Below are 19,879 nucleotides of genomic sequence, written 5' to 3' on the forward strand. Positions count from 1 at the left end.
AAACAAAGGGACAACTCAGGCCTGCAACAGGAGAGTTAATGCAGAACAGGGTTGAACTTCAGCGCGGGACTGTAGCAACACTGAAACAGGAGGACGCCATTCAGCCCTTCCACTATTCAATCGGAATGTAGCTGACTGTACCTCAAGTCCATTTATCCACCTTTGCTTCATATCCTTCAATGCCCTTTACTCAAGGGGTATAGAGTCTCATGCCTGGCTGCTCTTCAGTACAACCCCGCTGTACTACACTAAGTACCACAAAACAAACTTCACGGAACATATATATATTTCTCCCTGAAAATAAATCATGAAAAGCATGGAAGGCTTAAACAATTATGAGCTATGCACACCAACAGCCTTTGAATATTGGATTGACACAGGGGTGCTGACTGGGAGCGTGATCTCCACAGGATCACAGCTGGAGAGAAGCTACAAATTCTTTTATCTGATCCTCATGCATCATAAGATCATAAGAAATAGGAGCAGGAGTAGGCCATTCAGCCCACTGAGCCTGCTCCATCATTCATAAGATTATGGCTGATCTGATTGTGGCCCTAACTCCACTTTCTTGCCTGTCCCTCATAACCCTCGATTCCCCTGTCGATCAAAAATCTCTCTAACTCGGCCTTGAATATATTCAATGACCCAGCCCCCACTGCTCTCTGGGGAAGAGAATTCAACAGGCTAACGAACCTCTGAGAAGAAATTCCTCCTAATTTCCATCTTAAACGGGAGACCCCTTATTTTGAAACTGCACCCCCTAGTTCTAGATTCCCCCACGAGGGGAAAACATCCTCTCAGCATCTACCCTGTCAAGTCCACTCAGAATCTTCAATGTTTCAATAATATCACTTCTCATTCTTCTAAACTCTGTGTATAGGCCCAACCTGCTCAACCTTTCCTCACAAGACAACACATTCATCTTAGGAATCAGCCCAGTGAACCTTTTCTGAACTGCCTCCAGTGGAAGTATATCCCCCCAGGTAAGGAGGCCAAAGCTGTACACAGGTTTGCCAGCAAGTTCTTCCAAAGAAGAGGAAAAAAAAGCAAATGAAACTAAAGCTCATTCGAGATTTCATGTTCCAAACTGTCGGATCTACTCTTGCCTATCCAAAAACAAATAAGCCTATGCGTAAAAGAATGAATAGGTGAGGTAGCAGAGGGGGGCTGGATAGTTTCCTTGTGCCAAGGGGAGGGTTTGTGCCTACACAGATACAGCAGCCACGATTCAACTCTGTGATAAAGGCATGTGCTTCATTTCTTTAGGTAATATCGAGAAACCCAGGTAAAAATCCAAGGCCTTGAGAACAGCAAATGCCAAGGCTGAACCTATGGGAGCTCAGGAAGCAGCGGTGGAGGTCATGTGACAACAGGAATGAAGCAGGGAAGTGAGGAATTCTATTGCTTTGAGAGTTGAGAAAAAAATGTCAGAGAGAATGCGACATATTTCTGATTCAAGCCAGTCAGGGATAAAGAGAGAGTAAGGAAGAGCAGTGAGCTCTTATGGCCTCATCTCGTTTCATCTCATGGCCCAAGAGCAATCTAGGCAGAGGCCATGAATAGATTCTCTGATTGCCTTCTTCAAGGTTTATGGCAAAGGGTAAATTCAAGCCACAGGGCACTCTTAACATCTGCTCTTGACGTTCAATGGTATTACCTCACCATCCTGAATCCCTCATTCACAACATCCTGGGGGTCACCATTGACCAAACTGAACTGGACTAGCCATATAAATACTGTGGCTACAAGAGCAGGTCAGATGCTGGGGATTCTGTGGCAAATAACTCACTTCCTGATTTCCAAAGCCTGTCCACCACCTACAGGCACAAGTCAGGTGTGTGATGGAATACTCCCCAATTGCCTGGGTGAGTGCAGCTCCAACAACACTCAAGAAGTTGGACATCATCCAGGACAAAGCAGTCTGCTGGATCGGCACCCCATCCACTCCCTCTACCACTGACAGCACTGTATACCATCTACAAGATGCAGTGAAGCAACTTGCCAAGGCTCCTTCAACATCACCTTCCAAGCACATGACTTATATCACCTAGAAGGAGAAGGGCAGCAGATTCTTGGGAACACCACTACCTGCAAGTTCCCCTCCAAGTCACACCATTCTGACTTAGAACTATATTGCTGTTCCTTCACTATCACTGGATCAAAATCCTGGAACACTCTACCTAACAGCACTGTGTGTGTACCTGCAACACATGGACTGCAGCGGTTCAAGGGATGCAGCTCACCATCACCTTGTCAAGGGCAATTAGGGATATATATATATATATATATATATATACACACACACACGTCAGGATAACAGAAACTAAATCTGGCAATCCTGACATATAACAAACTGCTCCATGCTGTAACAGTTCTTGGTCCATATCCAACTTGCAGTCCTTGACAATGCTGCTGACTCTAAGTTTAAAACTATAAGTCTCTGCTGGGAGGGCCCCTCTCCAAAATTTTCATCTGCACTGCCTCAACAGGGGTTGGTAATAAATTAAGCTTTTTTGGATAACTCATTCACACGACATCATCAACATCTAGTGTGATTGGAAACGTCAAAGTTAAAAGTCTGTTTATTTTGGCAGGGGCTGCTCTTGCCTATTCTTAAAATGAAGAAAAATAGATTCAAGCTATGGCCCAGTAACCAAGTTTTTTTCATCCTTGTGACTGGGGAAGCAGTTATAGTTCGACGTCGAAGTTAACAATCATTCAACGGCTTCAGCTGACACAGTGTGAATGGTTGTGATGCCACCAGGAATGGATCTCTCAGGCAGATGTTCAGTCTGTGGGTGATGGTCTGACTTGGATGGCCACAGTCACAATTTGAGCTGTTCCTCATGCTCCACTTATGCAGCAAGTGGCCACATCTCCCCTGGCCCATCCTCAAGTGGTTTAGGGTTGTCCAGATTTTCCATGGAAGGTTGAAACCTGGGACTTCACCAGTCAGGTCAGTTACCAGGTTGCAGCTGGTGATGTCTGCAGTCAGCCAGGAGTTGTGCCATGTAGAGGTGGGGCTGCAGTCAGTTTGTAGCATGTGGAATGTGTTCCAGTGGGGACTACAGGATTTCAGATGAGTGCGTGGGTTTTTCTGATGTCCTGTGTCAATGGGAGCGCTTTTAGCAGTGTGTTAACAGTCAGCCAGTGGTGTTCTTTGAGGGGGATGATTTCCCTGCGACCATCAGGAGATCCAATTTGTGCTAGCACAGGAAGCCACTCGAGCTGTTTTGGTCTCAACGTTCCAGAAATAATCCTTATGGCTTCCCGGAGGTGGATATCTGCCACATTTGTGTGGTGACTCCTGAGCCAGGTTGAGCAGCAATACTCTGCTGCTGGCTAGGCCAGGTTGAGTGGCATGTTGACTCTGCTGCCCCAGGTAGTACTTGCTAGTTTCTGCATGAGATTCACTCTCATCTTGCCCTTGGCTCCAGTGTTTTGGAGATGTTGCCGGTGGGTCAAAGTACGGTCATGAGTGATGCCAAGATATTTTAGTGTTGGGTCATGGGTGAGTTGTTGGCCACAGAGCTGGGTATGAAGTTCTTCCCTGGCCTTTGAGTTATTCAGGTGGAAGGTTGAAACGACAGTCTTGGCAGTGTTTTCTGAAGGAGGCTTCCAAACAACATGGATCTTCAGTGAATGCTTGCACAATGTCTTGAGGTTCTTTAGCCTAGAAAGCCAATAAAAACCCACTGGAAAGAGACCAAGTAATACATGATGCTGGGACTGAACTGCTCAAAGTACAAAGGCTGCTGAAGAACTGGAGTCAGCTCTTGCCTGTTAAATGTGATTTCACCCAGAAAGTCTGTGCATTCATCACCAGGGCTGACTCAGCTGGATTGTGTGTGCTTTAGCTGGGATGGGCTGGGGGATGGTGTGGTGATGCAGGAAGTGGGAAGGGAGGACAGAGTGTCCAGGAGGCAAAGAAGAAGCAAGGAAATTTCTTTAAATCAGACACTAAGCCTCAGTGGACAAAACATTCTTGGCACAGTTGAGTTGAGTCAGAGGAGTGATTACACAAATGAGGACCGTCTTCCCGGGAACTCAGAAGATTAGGGGGATGCTTTGATCAATGGTTTCAAGATATTAAGGAGAACAGATAGGTTAGATAAAGAGAGACTATTTCCATTGGCTGGGGATTCTGGGACTAGGGAGTACAGTTTAAAAATTTGAGCCAGATCTTTTAGGAGCAAAGTTAGGAAATACTTCAACACACAAAGGGTGGTAAAAGTTTGGAACTCCTCCACACCAGCAGTTGTTACTCGATCAGTTGTTAATTTTAAACTGAGATTGAGAAATTTTTCTAACAAACATGGACTCAGGTATCAACTATCTATCCAACAAGCCTAAAGCCATGAACTAGTCATTTTTGTGGCACAATTAGTTCACCACATAAGAAACTCAGAGGGAAGGGAATTATACTTTGGCTTCCTGTCTAATCAGTCTGCTTCTAAACAATGGATATCTGACTGAACTGTGCTACACTGCGAGAGAACTTGCATTTATAAAGCGCTTTTCACAAATCTCAAAACAACCCAGAGCACTTCACAACCAGTGGCATACCAGTGAATTGCAGTCACTATCATGAATGCACAGCAAGATCCCACAAATAGCAACATGATGAATGGACAATTAAACATTGGCCAGGACCCCAGAACTCACCTGTGATGCTTTGATTTGTGCCATGGGATCTTTTATATCCATCAAGATAGCAGATGATGGTACTCTGTTTGATACTTCCTGCAAATCCCAAGGCTTCAGGCAATGCATCGCTCCTTCAATACTGCCTCTCCGACAATGCAGTACTCTCAATACTGCCCTGAGATAGTACACCGCTCCCTCAGTACTGTCCCTCCCTCACTGCTGATCCTCTGACAGTGCAGCACTCCCTCAGTACTGACCTCCGATGGTGCAACGCACTCACACGGTATTGCCCCTCCAATGATACAGCACTCCCTTAGTACTGCCCCTGTGACAATACAGCGCTCTCTCTGTGGGGATGAGGAGGTGTAGGGGTAGGGAGGCTTAGGGTGGGGAGAAAGGGGAAGGAAGATGGGGTAAGAAAGGGAGCAGGTAGGTAGGGGAGCAGAGGAAGGTGGGAAAGATAAGAAGGGGAGGGAGAATTTGGCAGAGCAACAGTCTGGGATCCAATGAACTGATCCAATTATTTTTCATAGGGCTTACAGTTTTCCTCAATTTTACTTTCTGATATATAAATTCTGATACAAACAGTATATCTTTTGAGCCTCCTTAGAGGTTTTAGGAGCCTATTGGACTATGGTTCTGCGTCCAGCAGTGACAGACGTCTGTAGTCGGTCATCACAGTCCAGGGCAACTGAAGCCAACAACACCATTTACCTTGCTGAGTATGTGTACACTCATGAAAAGAAAACACCAACAAATGTGAGGCAGGCAAAGCCTCCAGTTCATCACAAGTGAAAAATGCCAGATGGCTGGCTCAAACCTTGAGAAAGTGTTCCGGGCGTAGTGCATAATGCTGTCGAAGTCATACGTCTCACCCAGTGAGTCCACCTCATCTGGCTCCATCTTGAGGAAGTTGTACTCTTGCCCTGCAAAGAGTTTTGATAACCATGAGTGGCCCAGTAGTCAAAGAAGCGCAGCTTTATATAAGGGGCAAGTGAGGCAGGTTTCCAACTATAATTCACAGACTGTGTGTGTATGTGTGGGTGGGCGGGTGTGTGTATGTGTACAAATGTTAGTTCGTAATTGTGCAGGTGGCACATGTGTGCATGTGTACGTGTGTGTTGGGGGAAGAGAATACTTGTTCAAATTCCTATATATATCTTTCACAATGTTTTTAATTAAAGGATTTCTATCTCCTCGTGTTTGGGGTGTATATAGGATTAAAGATATAATATATAATACACACATACACACAGAGGTTGTGATAAACAATTGGCAAATTCACCAGTCTATTCAGTGATATAAACATCCACCTGAAAGACTTGTATTTATATGCCACCTTTTTATGTCCTGGAGTGGTACTTGAACCCACAAACTTCTGACTTAGAAGTAAGAGGCAGCAGCCACCCTTACCTGGCTGGATGTTTTGCCTTACAATGGTCACATGATGGTCTCGGTCAGGCCTTGTGTGCTCATGCCAAAATCCAATGACGTGGCCCAGTTCGTGGACGACAATCCCAAATTTGTCGCAGTTCTTCCCGATGGATATGGCCTGGGGTCCTCCTCCTCTCCGACCCACGTAAGAGCAGCAGCTGCACACAGAAGCAAGCCACACACAGCCTTGTGAGAAGGGGATGAGGCTTTAAAAGGCACAGAATGGCATTGGGGATAACAAGCCTCCGCCAACATCAAATACACCTAGCTCCACCATATCCCTCAGCCTTAATGCCCTGGGAACCATTTTGACTTTGGACAATGCCAGTGGAGAGAGCAAGCAGCTGACTCAATGCCATCTGAAGTTAAAATTAACCTCCAAATTCATGCACTTGTCTCTTTTAATCCATTAACGCTCTCTGTTTCCATCACTATGTTTCAGAAAAGAATTTAAGCACCATCAATTCTCTCTGCTCCAGTTCCCTCTCTTCTTAAAGAGCTGATATTGTGTTAATTAATGAATGAAAGAGGGTTGAAAGAGGGAGTTGTAGAACGGGAGGCAGGGAGAGAGAGAGATGATCAAATGGCATATGGAACAGAATATTTCAATTTCTATGGATGCAGGCATGTCAAGTTCATGAGAGTAGTTGGAAGATGTATGAAGCAGGATGCATACCAAACCCAGATTCAACCTGAGAATTTGTCCAGATGTTGCAGAGCCTTTTAACAGAAACCAATACAATATTGCATAGAGTGTACAGCATAGAAACAGGCCATTCAGCCCAACTCATCCATGCTGGTGTTGAAGTGCCACACAAGCCTCCTCCCACCCTGCTTCATCTATCAGCATACCCTTCTACTATACCCAACGGACTACAAAAGCAGTGTCGGAGAGTTTCCTATATATGGGAAATGGAATATTATCCGTTCTTTTCAAAATCCACAGCGGATCAGTAAGTGCGCTGTGATACACCACACAACATCAGGATTCAGGGCCACCTTCAAAGCTCTGCTCCTTCAGCCTTCCATTCCCCACACTCTCATTTACCACACCGTCTCTTTACCACACTCTCATTTACCACACCGTGCCTTTCCAGCCTTGGTGGCATCAGGGTTTCCGCCTTAATCCTTCACCTGGGTTTCCCAATTTAAAAAATACCTTTTGGAAACAAGAAGAAAAGCCAAACAACAAACGTTTCCGTTACCCCAACAGTCAGACGCATGAAGAGGAGAAGGAACAAATTCATATTTTAGGGTCGATAAGGCAGGTATATTTCCACTGGTGGTGGGTTTGGGGTGGGGGAGGAGGAGCCAGGGCAAAAGGGAAAAAAGACTTGTACTTATATAGTGCTTTCTACAACCAATTTGCGCACAGCAAGCTCCCATCAATGTGGTGGCGTCTGATGCACTTTTACACACGTTTTAGTCTGGAACTGGAGGCTCCAATCTTTCCATTACATGGCTGACCAGGAACTCTCCTGTTCTTACTACCTGCCATTGGCAGGTGTTGGAAGGATTTGCAGATTGATGATCAATGGTTTGGCTGCATTATCAATGCGCCTTCCTTGGCCATCAAGGCCTGGAGCAGGACTTGAACCTGAGGCTTCTGGCTCAGAGGCAGGGACTCTATCCACTGCACTACAAGGCCTCCATACACAGACATGTGATAAAAGCCAAATTATCTGTTTTTTGTGATGTTTGAGGGATAATTATCAGCCAGAGGAACTCCCTTGCTCTCTTTTGAAGTTGTGGCATAGGATCTTTTATATCCAACCGAGCAGACAGATGGGGCCTCAGTTTAACAAAGGAGCATAAATCTAAAATTAAATCTAAGCTGTTTAAGGGTGATCAGAGGAAGTATTCCTTCACACAACTGGCAAATCTGGAACTCATCCCCCCACCCAAAGAAACAAAAAGTGGGGTCATTTGAAAGCTTCAAAACTGAGACTGAAAAACATTGGTTGTCTATCAATATTATGGGATAAGGAGCCAAGCCAGACAGACAGAGTTGAGATACAAACAAGCCATGAACCAATGACATTGAATGGAACAGGCCCAAGTGGCAGAATGGCCTCTTCTCGTGCTCCGCATTCACATGACTAATCCCAAGTGATGTGCCTCTCGTTCACACTCTCTCTGTTATTATTTCTCAGCAGCTTGAAGGCATCATGCAGCTCACGTCACGAGAATAAATCAGATCTCACACACCATATGAAGCTCTTGGTGTTTTTCCAACACAATTAATGCATTAGCCCCTGATCTTGGGTAGCTTAGCGACAGCCCAAGAAGTCCTGTTGACACCAGCTCATGACAGCGCAAGGCTACACAACACTCAACATCTGTTCCTTCAGGAAACTGTTAAATCCCCTCTGGCGAAGATATTTGTTTCAGTGTCGGGCCTCTATGGGGAATTGGTCCATGTTTACGATTGAAACACTTCGACCCAAGTGTCCATGACATCATTTGACGCCTTTAGGTAAGTGTTTAATTTGTGCTGCTGCCCTAAGGAGGTCCACCTTTATATTAAAGGCAACACGGAATTGCCTCCCAAAAGCGCAGGATTTGTGCAGCTGTCTGGAAGCTGAAGGGAAAACAGCTGAAAGCTGCCAACACTGGAAGAGAATGCAATGTCCCTTCAGCTGATCTGATAGGTTGTGGGCATTAACAAACCTTGACAATCGTGGCTTTCAAAGATCATTATCTGAAGGGGATAAAATTTGAGGGCCATGGTGTAAAAGCAGCGGAGTGGCCCTAGGTGAATTGCTCCTGCAGAAAGCTGGCACAGATGCAATGGACTGAATGGCCTCCTCCTGTGCTGTTACCATTCGGTGATTCTTTGCTGTCAGCTGTGTAAGGGCGGCAGCTCTGGCAATCAGTGATATTGAGGCTGGATCTGTGCAACATAACAACACTCGAGTCAATTTGAGACTTGTGATGGGGACTGGAGGCTCGAGCAGCTGTACTGGTTCACATGCAGGCACAGCCTCAGTATAATCACTGTCTGAAACACAGATTCAACTGTTACTCACTCGCAAAAGGGATTGGATAAGTACTTTGAAAATGAAAGATTTGCATGACTAAGGGGAAAGAGCAAGGGAGTGGGACCAATAGAATCGCTCTTTCAAAGAGCTGGCACAGCCACGGTGGACTGAATGGCCTACATCTGTGCCATATGATTCAAATAGTTAAATCAAAACAATGGTATGTCATAAGGCTTCATATCCTGCTTTCAAAGGTTGTATGTGATACTATTTTACCAATCTCAGCTCTGTTCAGGTGAGCATGGACCCAGAGCCCCATACTGCCACGTCATCAGCCACTGTCAATCTCATTCCAAGCCGACAATGAAAAATGTCACACTGATGACGTAGAGGATGCTTGTCGAGAGTGGGGCTGAAACTCAGCGAGTAGAGCAATTTCTACCTGTATTTAACCCGTGCTATACCTGCCCTGGGGGTGTTTGATGGGGGCAGTGTAGAGGGAGCTTTACTCTGTATCTAACCCCGTGCTATACCTGCCCTGGGAGTGTTTGATGAGGACAGTGTAGAGGGAGATTTACTCTGTATCTAACCCTGTGCTGTACCTGCCCTGGGAGTGTTTGATGAGGACAGTGTAGAGGGAGATTTACTCTGTATCTAACCCCGTGCTGCACCTGCCCTGGGAGTGTTTGATGGGGACAGTGTAGAGGGAGATTTACTCTGTGTCTAACCCTGCCCTGGGAGATGTTGGCACTGGGTTTCTGAAATGAAAGTGTTTAATTCCCAACATTAATCATTCTTTGACTTCATGAACATCCATCACTTTTATGAGCAAAAATATCATTAAAATGTTGTTTTGATTGCCAAGCTATTTCCCACTGTTCACACAGTGTTAATCCCTCGAGGAACAATTTATGAGTTATAAAATTTCAGCTGTCATTGTTCAAGTGTTTTAAGTGAAATAAAAGTAAAGATTTAAAAATCCTATTTTGCTTTTTAGTATTTCGTGCCCTCCCGCCCCCTCCCCACAAACAATGCAGTTGAATTTAATTGCCCCAGCAATGTACGCATTGCAGATGGAATGATCTGTTATCATGATGACCATGAAACTATTGTTGATTGCTGTAAAAACCCATCTGGTTCACTAATCTCCTTTAGGGAAGGAAATCTGTTGTCCTTACCTGGTCTGGCCTATATCTGACTCCAGACCCACAGCAAAGTGGTTGACTCTTAACTGCCCTCTGAACAAGGGCAATAAATGCTGGCCTAGCCAGCAATGCCCACATCCCATGAATGAAAAAAAAATAAACGCTTTAGAAAGAACCATAAAGGCCATTCTGCTCATCATGCCTGTGCTGGCTCTTTGAAAGAGCTCTCCAATTAGTCCCATTCCCCTTCTCTTTCCCAGCAACCCTGGGTTAAAGGTATTAACTGTGCTGGCGCCAGAGAGCCAGCTCCTCACAGATACTTACCCACAGGGTCTGTACGTGAAAACAATATAGCTCTCTTCATCTGTGCGTTCCAAGAATGTGACACAGGTATGCTTTTCCCAATGCCTCATCGCCTGCCTGAAGATAGCTCTCTGGCTCCCTGTAAAACAACACAGATTCTACTCAAATCATTCAGACAGGCAGAGCAGAGAGCGCAAAGTGCAGGTAGCTTCAGGGTGTACACCTACACTGAGACCATTCCAATTACCATGTGGGGCTGCGAAGACACTTCCCCGCTCTTTACCCATCTTCTGCTGACTCGCTCCTTAAAGTTCTGCTGAGAATTATCAGCATCAGAAGTAGCAATCTTCTGCTGGACTGGGTTTGTTTGCTTTTCTTTCTTATGGAGGCAACTAGACACACAAGAGACACACTGATTATGTACCCCCACCTTGGCTGCTCACTTGACATCCCATCATGTTATTCAATTGTTATTGTGCCAATTTGCTTTTCCAAATCCAATTTTCTAAGCATTTGTTGAAGGGAGCATTAGCCAGTGCCCCTATATCTCATTTTTATAAAATGGATAATGAACACAGAGGAATCATTTACAACTACAATAAGAATACCTTTACTGAAAACAGTGACATGTTGATGAAGCTTTTTATCTTGCACTCACCAGAGCAAATGCAAGAATTCCAAATTTCAAACAATCACAACAATTTATTCTACAGGAGAAAAGGGTACTGATTGGTTGGCAAGTCGACTCTGACTGGCCAAGGCGTTGCCATGGAGAAAGTAAGGAACAATAGGTTCCCCAAGCTTTTTAATTCAAAAAAAGGTACATGGCTTGAACATATTACTTCTGTTTGCAGAGAATGGGTGTATGAACGTATGTCACTTCTAGCAAGGATAAATGAGCTGAGTAATGAGCGCGACTGATTGTATTAAATTTGTTGTCAGTGTAGCTATTGGTGCACTGACTTTCTCCATGGCAACACTGTGGCCAATCAGAATCAACCTGCCAACCAAACGGGACCCTTTTCTCCTGTTGCATAAATTGTTGTGATTATTTGAAATTTGGCATTCTTGCATTTGTCCTGATGAGTGCAAGATGAAAAGCTTCGCTAACATGTCTCTCTTTTCCGCAATATTCAAGAATATTTTTGCTCAGTGAGCTGATTGGTCCAGAAAGGTTGGGTAGCTCCCATTTGAGGAAACAGTAGCACTCACCAGTGAAATTTCCTCCAATCACATAAGGAATCACACCCTCAGGCCAGACTCGCTCGGGCCGGGAGGTGGAGGCTCGTCGCGTTCGACTGCGAGTCTCATTCTTCCGGACCTTTCTCCCTCTCCGCTGAGCGGACTTTCCTCTGCCATTCCGGAGTCTGTCACCTACACATAATCAGGAGGAAGTCTGAGAACATGGCAAGAGCACAAATGCCAAATGTGATAGAATACTCCCCGCTTACCTGGACGAGTACAGCTCCCACAACACTGTAGAAGCTAAACACTGTCCAGGACAAAGCAGTCCGCTTGATTGGCACCATATCCACAAACATTCACTCCCTCCACCACTGACACACAGTGGCAGCAGTATGTACCATCTACAAGATGCACTGCAGGAATTCACCAAGGCTCCTTAGACAGCACCTTCCAAACCCATGACCACTACCACCTAGAAGGACAAGGGCAGCAGATAGATGGAACACCACCACCTAGAAGCTCCTCTCCAAGCCACACACCATCCTGACTTAGAAACATATTGCTGTTCCTTCACTGTCGCTGGGTCAAAATCCTGAAACTGTCTTCTTAACAGCACTGTGGGTGTACCTACACCACATGGGCTGCAGCAGTTCAAGAAGGCATCTCACCACCACCTTTTCAAGGGCAACTAGGGATGGGCAATAAACGCTGGCCCAGCCAGCGAAGCCCACATCCCGTGAATGAATAAAAAAAAACATCAAGGATACTCCAAATGTGGTCTCACCGAAGAAAGAATATGATTTTAAAATTGCTTCCTTTGATGTATCAGCTGTGTTAGAGCACTGTCAGAGATCAAGTGAGCTCTGCTGACCACACCAATTCTCATTAGGAATAAGGAACCAGATGCTCTGATACTTTACTCACATGAGCATTCGGTGGGTGTCAGTGAGTATTCATTTGAGGGGCCAAGGTGAACCCAATACCCAGGAATGTTTACTTCCCAAACAGCTCACTGGACAGTGATCAGCAGGAATGGGATTCCTGCCCATTTACATTCTCCAATTAAGCTAATGAAGTTTAGTTAACATAGCACAGACTGCTTGGGGTTTTACCTCTCCGCGTGTTGCTGCTGGGTTGGCCAGTTCTACTGTCCTTCGGGGGGCTTGTTCCATTCGAGTGCAGACCATTTAGCAGATCTGAGAGAGAGAGAAAAAAAAGAGGCTGTTCATATTTTGTTTTAGTCGAACAGACATCGCCATGAGAATTTAAAGTGAGATGCTAAGCTCATGCAGAATTGTCTCAGTTTGCTCCATAATAATTACTGTCACTGTCACACAATTGTACAATAGGTCCAAGCACCCCAGCTCCATCAATGGGTAAAGGTTCAATCCAAATGAGTTAGCTAATCCCAAACCTAGCAAGTAGTGATTGAGAGTGTTTGTGCATGAGCGTGTTTGTGTTTGCACGTGTGTCGTGTTTATGATAGTATATGTGTATGTGCATGTGTGTATGCGCAACAGACACGCATTCATATATATGTGTACGACAATGTGTGTTTATAGGTGCGTAAGTATGTGTATGAGTGCATGTGCAAGCAGTGCGTGTACGTGTGTGTGTTATGTGCAATAATATGTGTATATGTACATGAGAAAGAGTGCATTTGTATACCTAAGTGTGTATTTGAGTGGGGGTGTGTGTATATGTGTGACTGTGAGAGATGTGTGCGAACAGTCTGTTTATGCGTACGTATGTGTATGCGAGTGCACTTGTGTGAGTGCGTGTACGTGTACGTATGTATAGAAATGAGTATGTGACAATGTGTGTATGTGCGACTGTGTGTGTATGTAAATGAGAGTATGTGCAATAACGTGTATGTGTGTGAGAGATTGTGTTTGCGTGCACAAGTGTGTACATGAGTGCATGTGTGCAGCTGTATATTTGTACATGCGTGCAACAGTGTGCTTACGTACATGTGTGACTGTATATGTGTAGGTTTGAGTGTGCTTAGGTGTAGCTAAGTATCTGTATGTGAGTGTGTTCCCACTGCATGTGTGTGCATGGAAAGGATCCAAAGGTGATAGTCCGTGTACACTCAACACCTATCCCCCCAAGTGTTGAACAGCCAGTTGTGTGAGGGATCGCAGTGAGAGTGGAAATGTCAAACTGTTCTCAATGATGGTTAGCACCTTCAAGACAAGAAGGGAAAAATGAAACAGGCTTTACAGGAGTGGATACAGCAGACCACAGACAAGATCACAAAGCACAAATTTTAGATGGTGCAAAATTGGTTCGACACTTTAATATTTTTATAAAAAAAACTTTGCTGAAGTATATCACCACAACTATTGGCAGCACGTTACATCTGTAAAATACGTAACTGACCCTTGGGTTATCGCAGTGGCCTGGATGTGCCAAGATATTGAAATGGACCCAGTCACCTCTCTAATCCCTGAGACAGCCATCTGCAGCTACAGTCCTCCAACACAAGCTGTATCTGTGCCAAGCTCCAAATGGATTAAGTCACAGTAAAACAAGGGGCTTCATTTCCCACTCAAGGCATGAGCACGCTTTACTTCCTAAAGTCATTCCATCGCAGGGATCATCAAATCTAGGAGAAGAATCTGAGGTGCAAGACTCCACCAAGTTTGCAAAGAGTAGGGCAGGCAACAAGTCTGGGTTTTAAAAATATATAAGATGAAGGAAAGACCGTGGGAGCTAAGAAGCGTTACAATTCAGGGTCTTCCAATACTTTCTGCTTAAACTCAACACAGTTAGTTAGAGGGACAGTAGCATAGTGGTAATGTTACTGGATTAATAATCCAGAAGTCTGGACTAATGCTGTGGAGACATGAGTTCAAATCCCACCATGGTAGCTAGGGGAATTTAAATTAAATTAATTACTAAGTCTGGAATAAAATGTCAGTCTCATTACCGGCATATCATGATTCACTAATGCCCTTCAGGGGGTGAAATCTGCCTTACTCCGGGCAAACAGCAATGTGGTTGACTCTTAACTGCCCTCTGAAATGGCCTTGCAAGCCATTTGGTTATATCAAAGCGCTACAGAGAAAAAGCACTATGGGTGGAGATACAGAACATGGACTGCAGCAGTTCAAGAAGGGGTGGCTCACCACCACCTTTTTGAGGGCAATAAGGGGTGGGCAATAAATGCTGGCCTTGCCAGCAATGCTCATATGCCAAGAATGCATTAAAGAAATGGCCTCTGTAGATCCAGGATCAGAAATATGGCCTTATCCACGAAGTACCTGAGGCCTTTCATGACGCGGGCGAATTGGTACATACACTGGAAACAGTGAGGGTTTCCAACCCACCAGAATCGTCCTGAAGTTTCCAGGAATTAAAGACTAATTTCCTGGATAGTGTTGTTCTCCGCAGTATTTTTTTTTTGTTTTCAGAGAACGGGTCCCTTGTATGAATATATGTTGCTTCTAGCAAGCCACATTAGCAACATTACCAACTCGACTGATTATCTTAAATTGGTTGTTGGTGTAGCTATTAGCGCACTCAAGATGGTTCAGCAAGTGCTGCCCAAAAGTGAAATCACACCTAACAAAATACTTTTAGTTTTGAGTTTTGCAAGTGCAGGCTGTACCCTGCCTATTATGAACAACCAAAGGCTGTTTGATCTGTACGTCCCAGCAATTGGTTGATCAAATCAAACAGCACATTCCTCTGGTTGTTTGTGAAAGGCATAGTGCAGACCGTACTCAAGCAACCCATGCTTGCAAAGCCCAAAACAAAATGTCTATAGTTAGATGAGAACTGTGATTGGGGAGCACTTGCTGAACAATCCTGAGTGTGCTAATAGCTACACTAACAACCAATTCAAGGTAATCTGTGATTCATTTACGTTTGCTAGAAGCAACATACATTCATAAGCAGGGACCCATTCTCTGCAAACAAAAGAAATATGCTCAAGCCTTGCACATTTTTTGAATTACCTTGGAGCTTGGGGAGATTATAGTTCCCTGTCGCTATCCCCATGGCAATGCCTCAACTAATTAGTCAACTTGCCAACCACTTAAATCCCTTTTCTCCTGCAGTGTAAATTGTTGTGACACTTGAAATTTGGCATTCTTGCATTTGTCCTGATGAGTGCAAGCTGAAAAGCTTCACCAATATGCCTCTCTGCTCAGCAATATTCAAGGTTTGTACTACCAAGCGAATAGCAGTAATTTTTGTAATTTCCACTGCACATCCACGATAAAATGGATTTCATTTTTATAAAACCACTATAGCTTTCAATTTTCATAGCAATACAAGAAGAGGGAAGTTGGAGAAGCTCAATTGCCAACATGGCGGTGTAGCAATATTCACTTTTTTCTTTACTGTTAAGCAGATACAATGATGGAAACAGTGGAGGAGGCCATTTAGCCTATCATTGGAACATAGGAGCAAGAGGAGGCCATTCAGCCCATCATTGGAACATAGGAACAGGAGGAGGCCATTCAGCCCATCATTGGAACATAGGAACAGGAGGAGGCCATTCCGTCCTCTTGAACCTGAATACCATTCAAAGAGATCATGGATGATCTGTGATCCCTTAATACTTTAGGCTAACAAAAATACTACCAATCTCAAATTTCAATTGGGATACCAACCTCAAGTTAGCAACTGACATAGCATCAACTGTCATTTATTGAAGAGAGCAGTGCTGACTCTTTGAGAAAGCTAAACAGTGTGTCCCATTCTCTTGCTTTTTCCCCAATAGCTCTGAAAATCTTTCCTTTTCACGTGTTTATCCAAATTCACTTTAAAAGTTATTATTGAATCTGCTTCCTCCACCCTTTCAGGCAAAGCACATTCCAGATCACAACAACTCACACTTGAAAACAATTCTCATCTCGCCCCAAGTTCTTTTGCCAGTTATCATAAACCTGTGTCCCCTGGTTACCGACCCTCCTGCCAGTGGAACAGAATTTTTATTTACGCTATTAAAACCTTTATATTTCACAACACCTCTATTTAATCTCCCCATAATCCTCTCTACTCCAACGAGAACAACACCAGCTTCTCCAGTCTTTCCACATAATTAAAGTCTCTCAATTAATCAAAACTACAAGGTAAATTTTTCAGAGTTCCTGGTTGACAGGGCTGCTCTCTGTGGCATATCTTGAAAAAGACAGACAGACATGAAAGCTTCCAGCTCACTTGGCAAGTTCCTGATGCACAAATTTCCATGAAATGGAACCTGAGGGACGAAATAAATCCCATAGTTTCACAAATGGAATACTCTTGGCTCTGGGATGTGGCAGTACTTGCCTGGCGATACAGATTTCTCATCTTCTCCAAAAGCCATCATTCGGAACCACAGTCACAGAGAATGGTTTCAAAACATTTATTATTTATCAATGGGATGTGGGCATCATTGGCAAGGCCAGCATTTATTGCCCATCCCTAATACCCTTCAGGTGGTGATAAGCCATCTACTTCAATACAACTGAGTGAATTGCTAGGCCATTTCAGAGGGTAGGTCAGAGTCAACCACATTGCAGTGGGTCTGGAGTAGGCCAGACCAGGTAAGGACAGCAGGTTTCCTCCCTGAAGCATGTTAGTGCATCAGATTGGGATGACAACCACATAGTTTCATAATTATTATTAATAAGATTAGTTTTTTATTCCAGATTTATTAATTAATTGAATTTAATTTTCCAAGTTGCCATGGCGGGATTTGAACTCATGTCTCTGAATCATTAGTCCAGCCCTCTGGCTTACTAATCCAGTGACATAACCACTAAACCACCATACCCCTGACAGACTGCTTACAGATCCTAGTTTGAAGAATATAAAATGTAGATAAGTGTCCCACAGTCTGAGACCCTGGTGTAGAACAAGTTGCAGTGCAAGATGGTGCAATAACCTTTCCTTCAACACCGTGAGAATGTAGCGGGAAGAACAAGGTTTAAAAAGAAAGTCTTGCATTTATATAGCACTTTTCACAACCTCAGGACATCCCAAAGTGCTTTATGAAGTAGTAGCTGTTGTAATGCCATCCAGGAAACAGGAGTGGGAAGTTGGGAAATTGAAGCAATGATCATAATTATATCAGATAGAGTTAGAGTGTGAGAGAGAGAGAGAGAGACAGGCAGGCAGGCAGAGAGATAAAGTGGTGTGGGAGTGAGAGTGAGACAGAGAGAGTATGAGAGGCAGAGAGTGTGAGGATGAGAGAGAAACAGAGAGTGTGTGAGAGAGAGAGACAATGCGAATGAGTGAGAGAGAGACAGACAGACAGGCACAGAGCACGCATGTAAGAAGGTTTCACCAAAGGCAGGTGTTTTGGCTCAGGGATTGAGAGCGATCACTGGTCACACAAATTTCATGCTGTCCTGTTTAAAACGATGAGAGAGATATTAGAACATCTTCCCCTGATATATGGTTGATGTGTTAAACAGCTCCTCATCAAACATCAGTACACACTGAACTAAATAGAGAAAGCTGGGAGCCAGAGTCCAACTGCGCAGCTTCCAAAACAAACCATCAAGGAGTTATTTAAACACACCCAATATTTACAAGGCAGGAACATTTCCTGTAAATTTAAAAATACCTAGGCAACGCTGCAGCTCCCCTCACACAATACAATAACCTCGGTGATAACTCAAAATTGGTAATAACTGCTTTCCTTTGTTACGAGGCTCTTTTGGCAACACAAGTAAAACACTGAGCTTTAAACAAACAGAGCACTGTGAATCAAAACAACTTGCATTTCTATAACCTTCCATGTTAAAAGCAAATCCCAAAGTGATATGCAAATAGAAATATGTGAGAAAGTAGGCACGGATAGGTTAGCATGACATACAGGAAGCTTAGTTGAAAAAAGACTTGCATTTCTAGAGCGCCTTTCACAATCTCAGGTCATCCCAAAGTGTTTTACAGCCAATGAAGCACTTTTTGAACTGTACTCACTGTTATAACGTAGGGAATATAGTAACCAATTTGTGCACAGCAAGCTCCCACACATCGCAACAAGACAATGACCGGATCATCTATTTTTGGTTGAGGGATGATTTTTTTTTTGGCCAGGACACGGGGGATAACTCCCTTGCTCTTGTCAAAATAGTCCCAGGAGATCTTTTATGTCCACCTGAGAGGGCAGACGGGGCCTCGGTTTAATGCCTCGTGTGAAAGGGGACCCCTTTAACAGTGCAGCACTATCAGTACTGCACTGGGAGTGTCAGACTTGATTTCTATGCTCATGTCTCTGCAGTGGGACTTGAACCCACAACCTTTGTGGAAGTCTGAAATGATGGCAGTGGAATAGGCAAACCTAAGGGTGATAAAAAAGCATGGATTCAGGGCCGAGTTAGGAACGGGTGTGGGCAAAGCTAACCAATCAAAAATAAGCAGTATTAATTACAACCATCGGATTTGAAGCGGAGGTCAGGCCACCAAACTAACAACTCGCTGTGCTGTGACAAGTGTGAATGTCTGACGAGGGTGATGGAGTTGGTGATGAGATATTGATGGAGTGGGGGGGGGTGGGTGTTGCTGGTTAAAAAGTAGGCTTCAGTCTGCTGCTGGAAGATTTAGAGAGGCCAAGAATTCATTCCTTCACTTCAATCCAAAGATATAACTAACCTCCTTCAACTGGGGCTTTGATAACATTCAGAAACAGCTTGAGTTTAGACCATGGCGCTGGATGCCATCGGAATCTTCTAAGGGGATTAAAAAAAGAAACTCCGCGGTCCAAATTATACATAATAATAGGTGTCACAGGAGTGGTTTGAAGGCTGCAATCTCAGTGTAGGGTCAGGGCATCAGTCGTTAAGCCATGATGATGGTTCAAGACTTCATGTAAGGCTAATGCTCTATAATTCACTTCAGCATATCCATCAACCTTACTGTAAAATCATCTCAACAGGTCCGATTTTCCAAATTTTTAAAAATTCTTTCATGGAATGCGAGCTTGGCTGGCAAGGCCAGCATTTGGTGTTCATCCCTAATGGTCCTTGAAGCTTCTATGTCCTTGAATTGCTTAATTTGCATGTCTACTGATAAATAATTTATTTTCTACTTATTAGGCAGCTGATCTGTTACTGTCTGTTTTGTGATCCGACCCCCAACCACCACCCCCAGCCCCCGCCATGTCCCTGCTGAAGTTGAGTTTTATCCCCAAGGAATGGAGACCAAGAGTATTGAACTTGTCATGCTGTCAGTTAGTTAGTT

General features: G+C 44.2%; 1 protein-coding gene across 1 annotated transcript in view; it reads right to left on the reverse strand.

Annotated features, from left to right (window-relative positions):
* The window catches only part of bmp1a (bone morphogenetic protein 1a), a 137,538-nt gene that overhangs the window by 65,292 nt on the left and 52,367 nt on the right, over positions 1-19,879 (reverse strand). The window contains exons 3-7 of the mRNA XM_078565710.1: positions 12,808-12,891; positions 11,723-11,884; positions 10,532-10,649; positions 6,061-6,239; positions 5,468-5,573 (exon numbers count right to left, since the gene is read on the reverse strand). Of these exons, the coding sequence (XP_078421836.1) occupies positions 5,468-5,573; positions 6,061-6,239; positions 10,532-10,649; positions 11,723-11,884; positions 12,808-12,891 (649 nt within the window). The remainder of the gene's footprint in view (positions 1-5,467; positions 5,574-6,060; positions 6,240-10,531; positions 10,650-11,722; positions 11,885-12,807; positions 12,892-19,879) is intronic.

The sequence above is a fragment of the Cetorhinus maximus genome, chromosome 20, assembly GCF_964194155.1.
Source record: "Cetorhinus maximus chromosome 20, sCetMax3.hap1.1, whole genome shotgun sequence".
Lineage (NCBI taxonomy): Eukaryota > Metazoa > Chordata > Chondrichthyes > Lamniformes > Cetorhinidae > Cetorhinus > Cetorhinus maximus.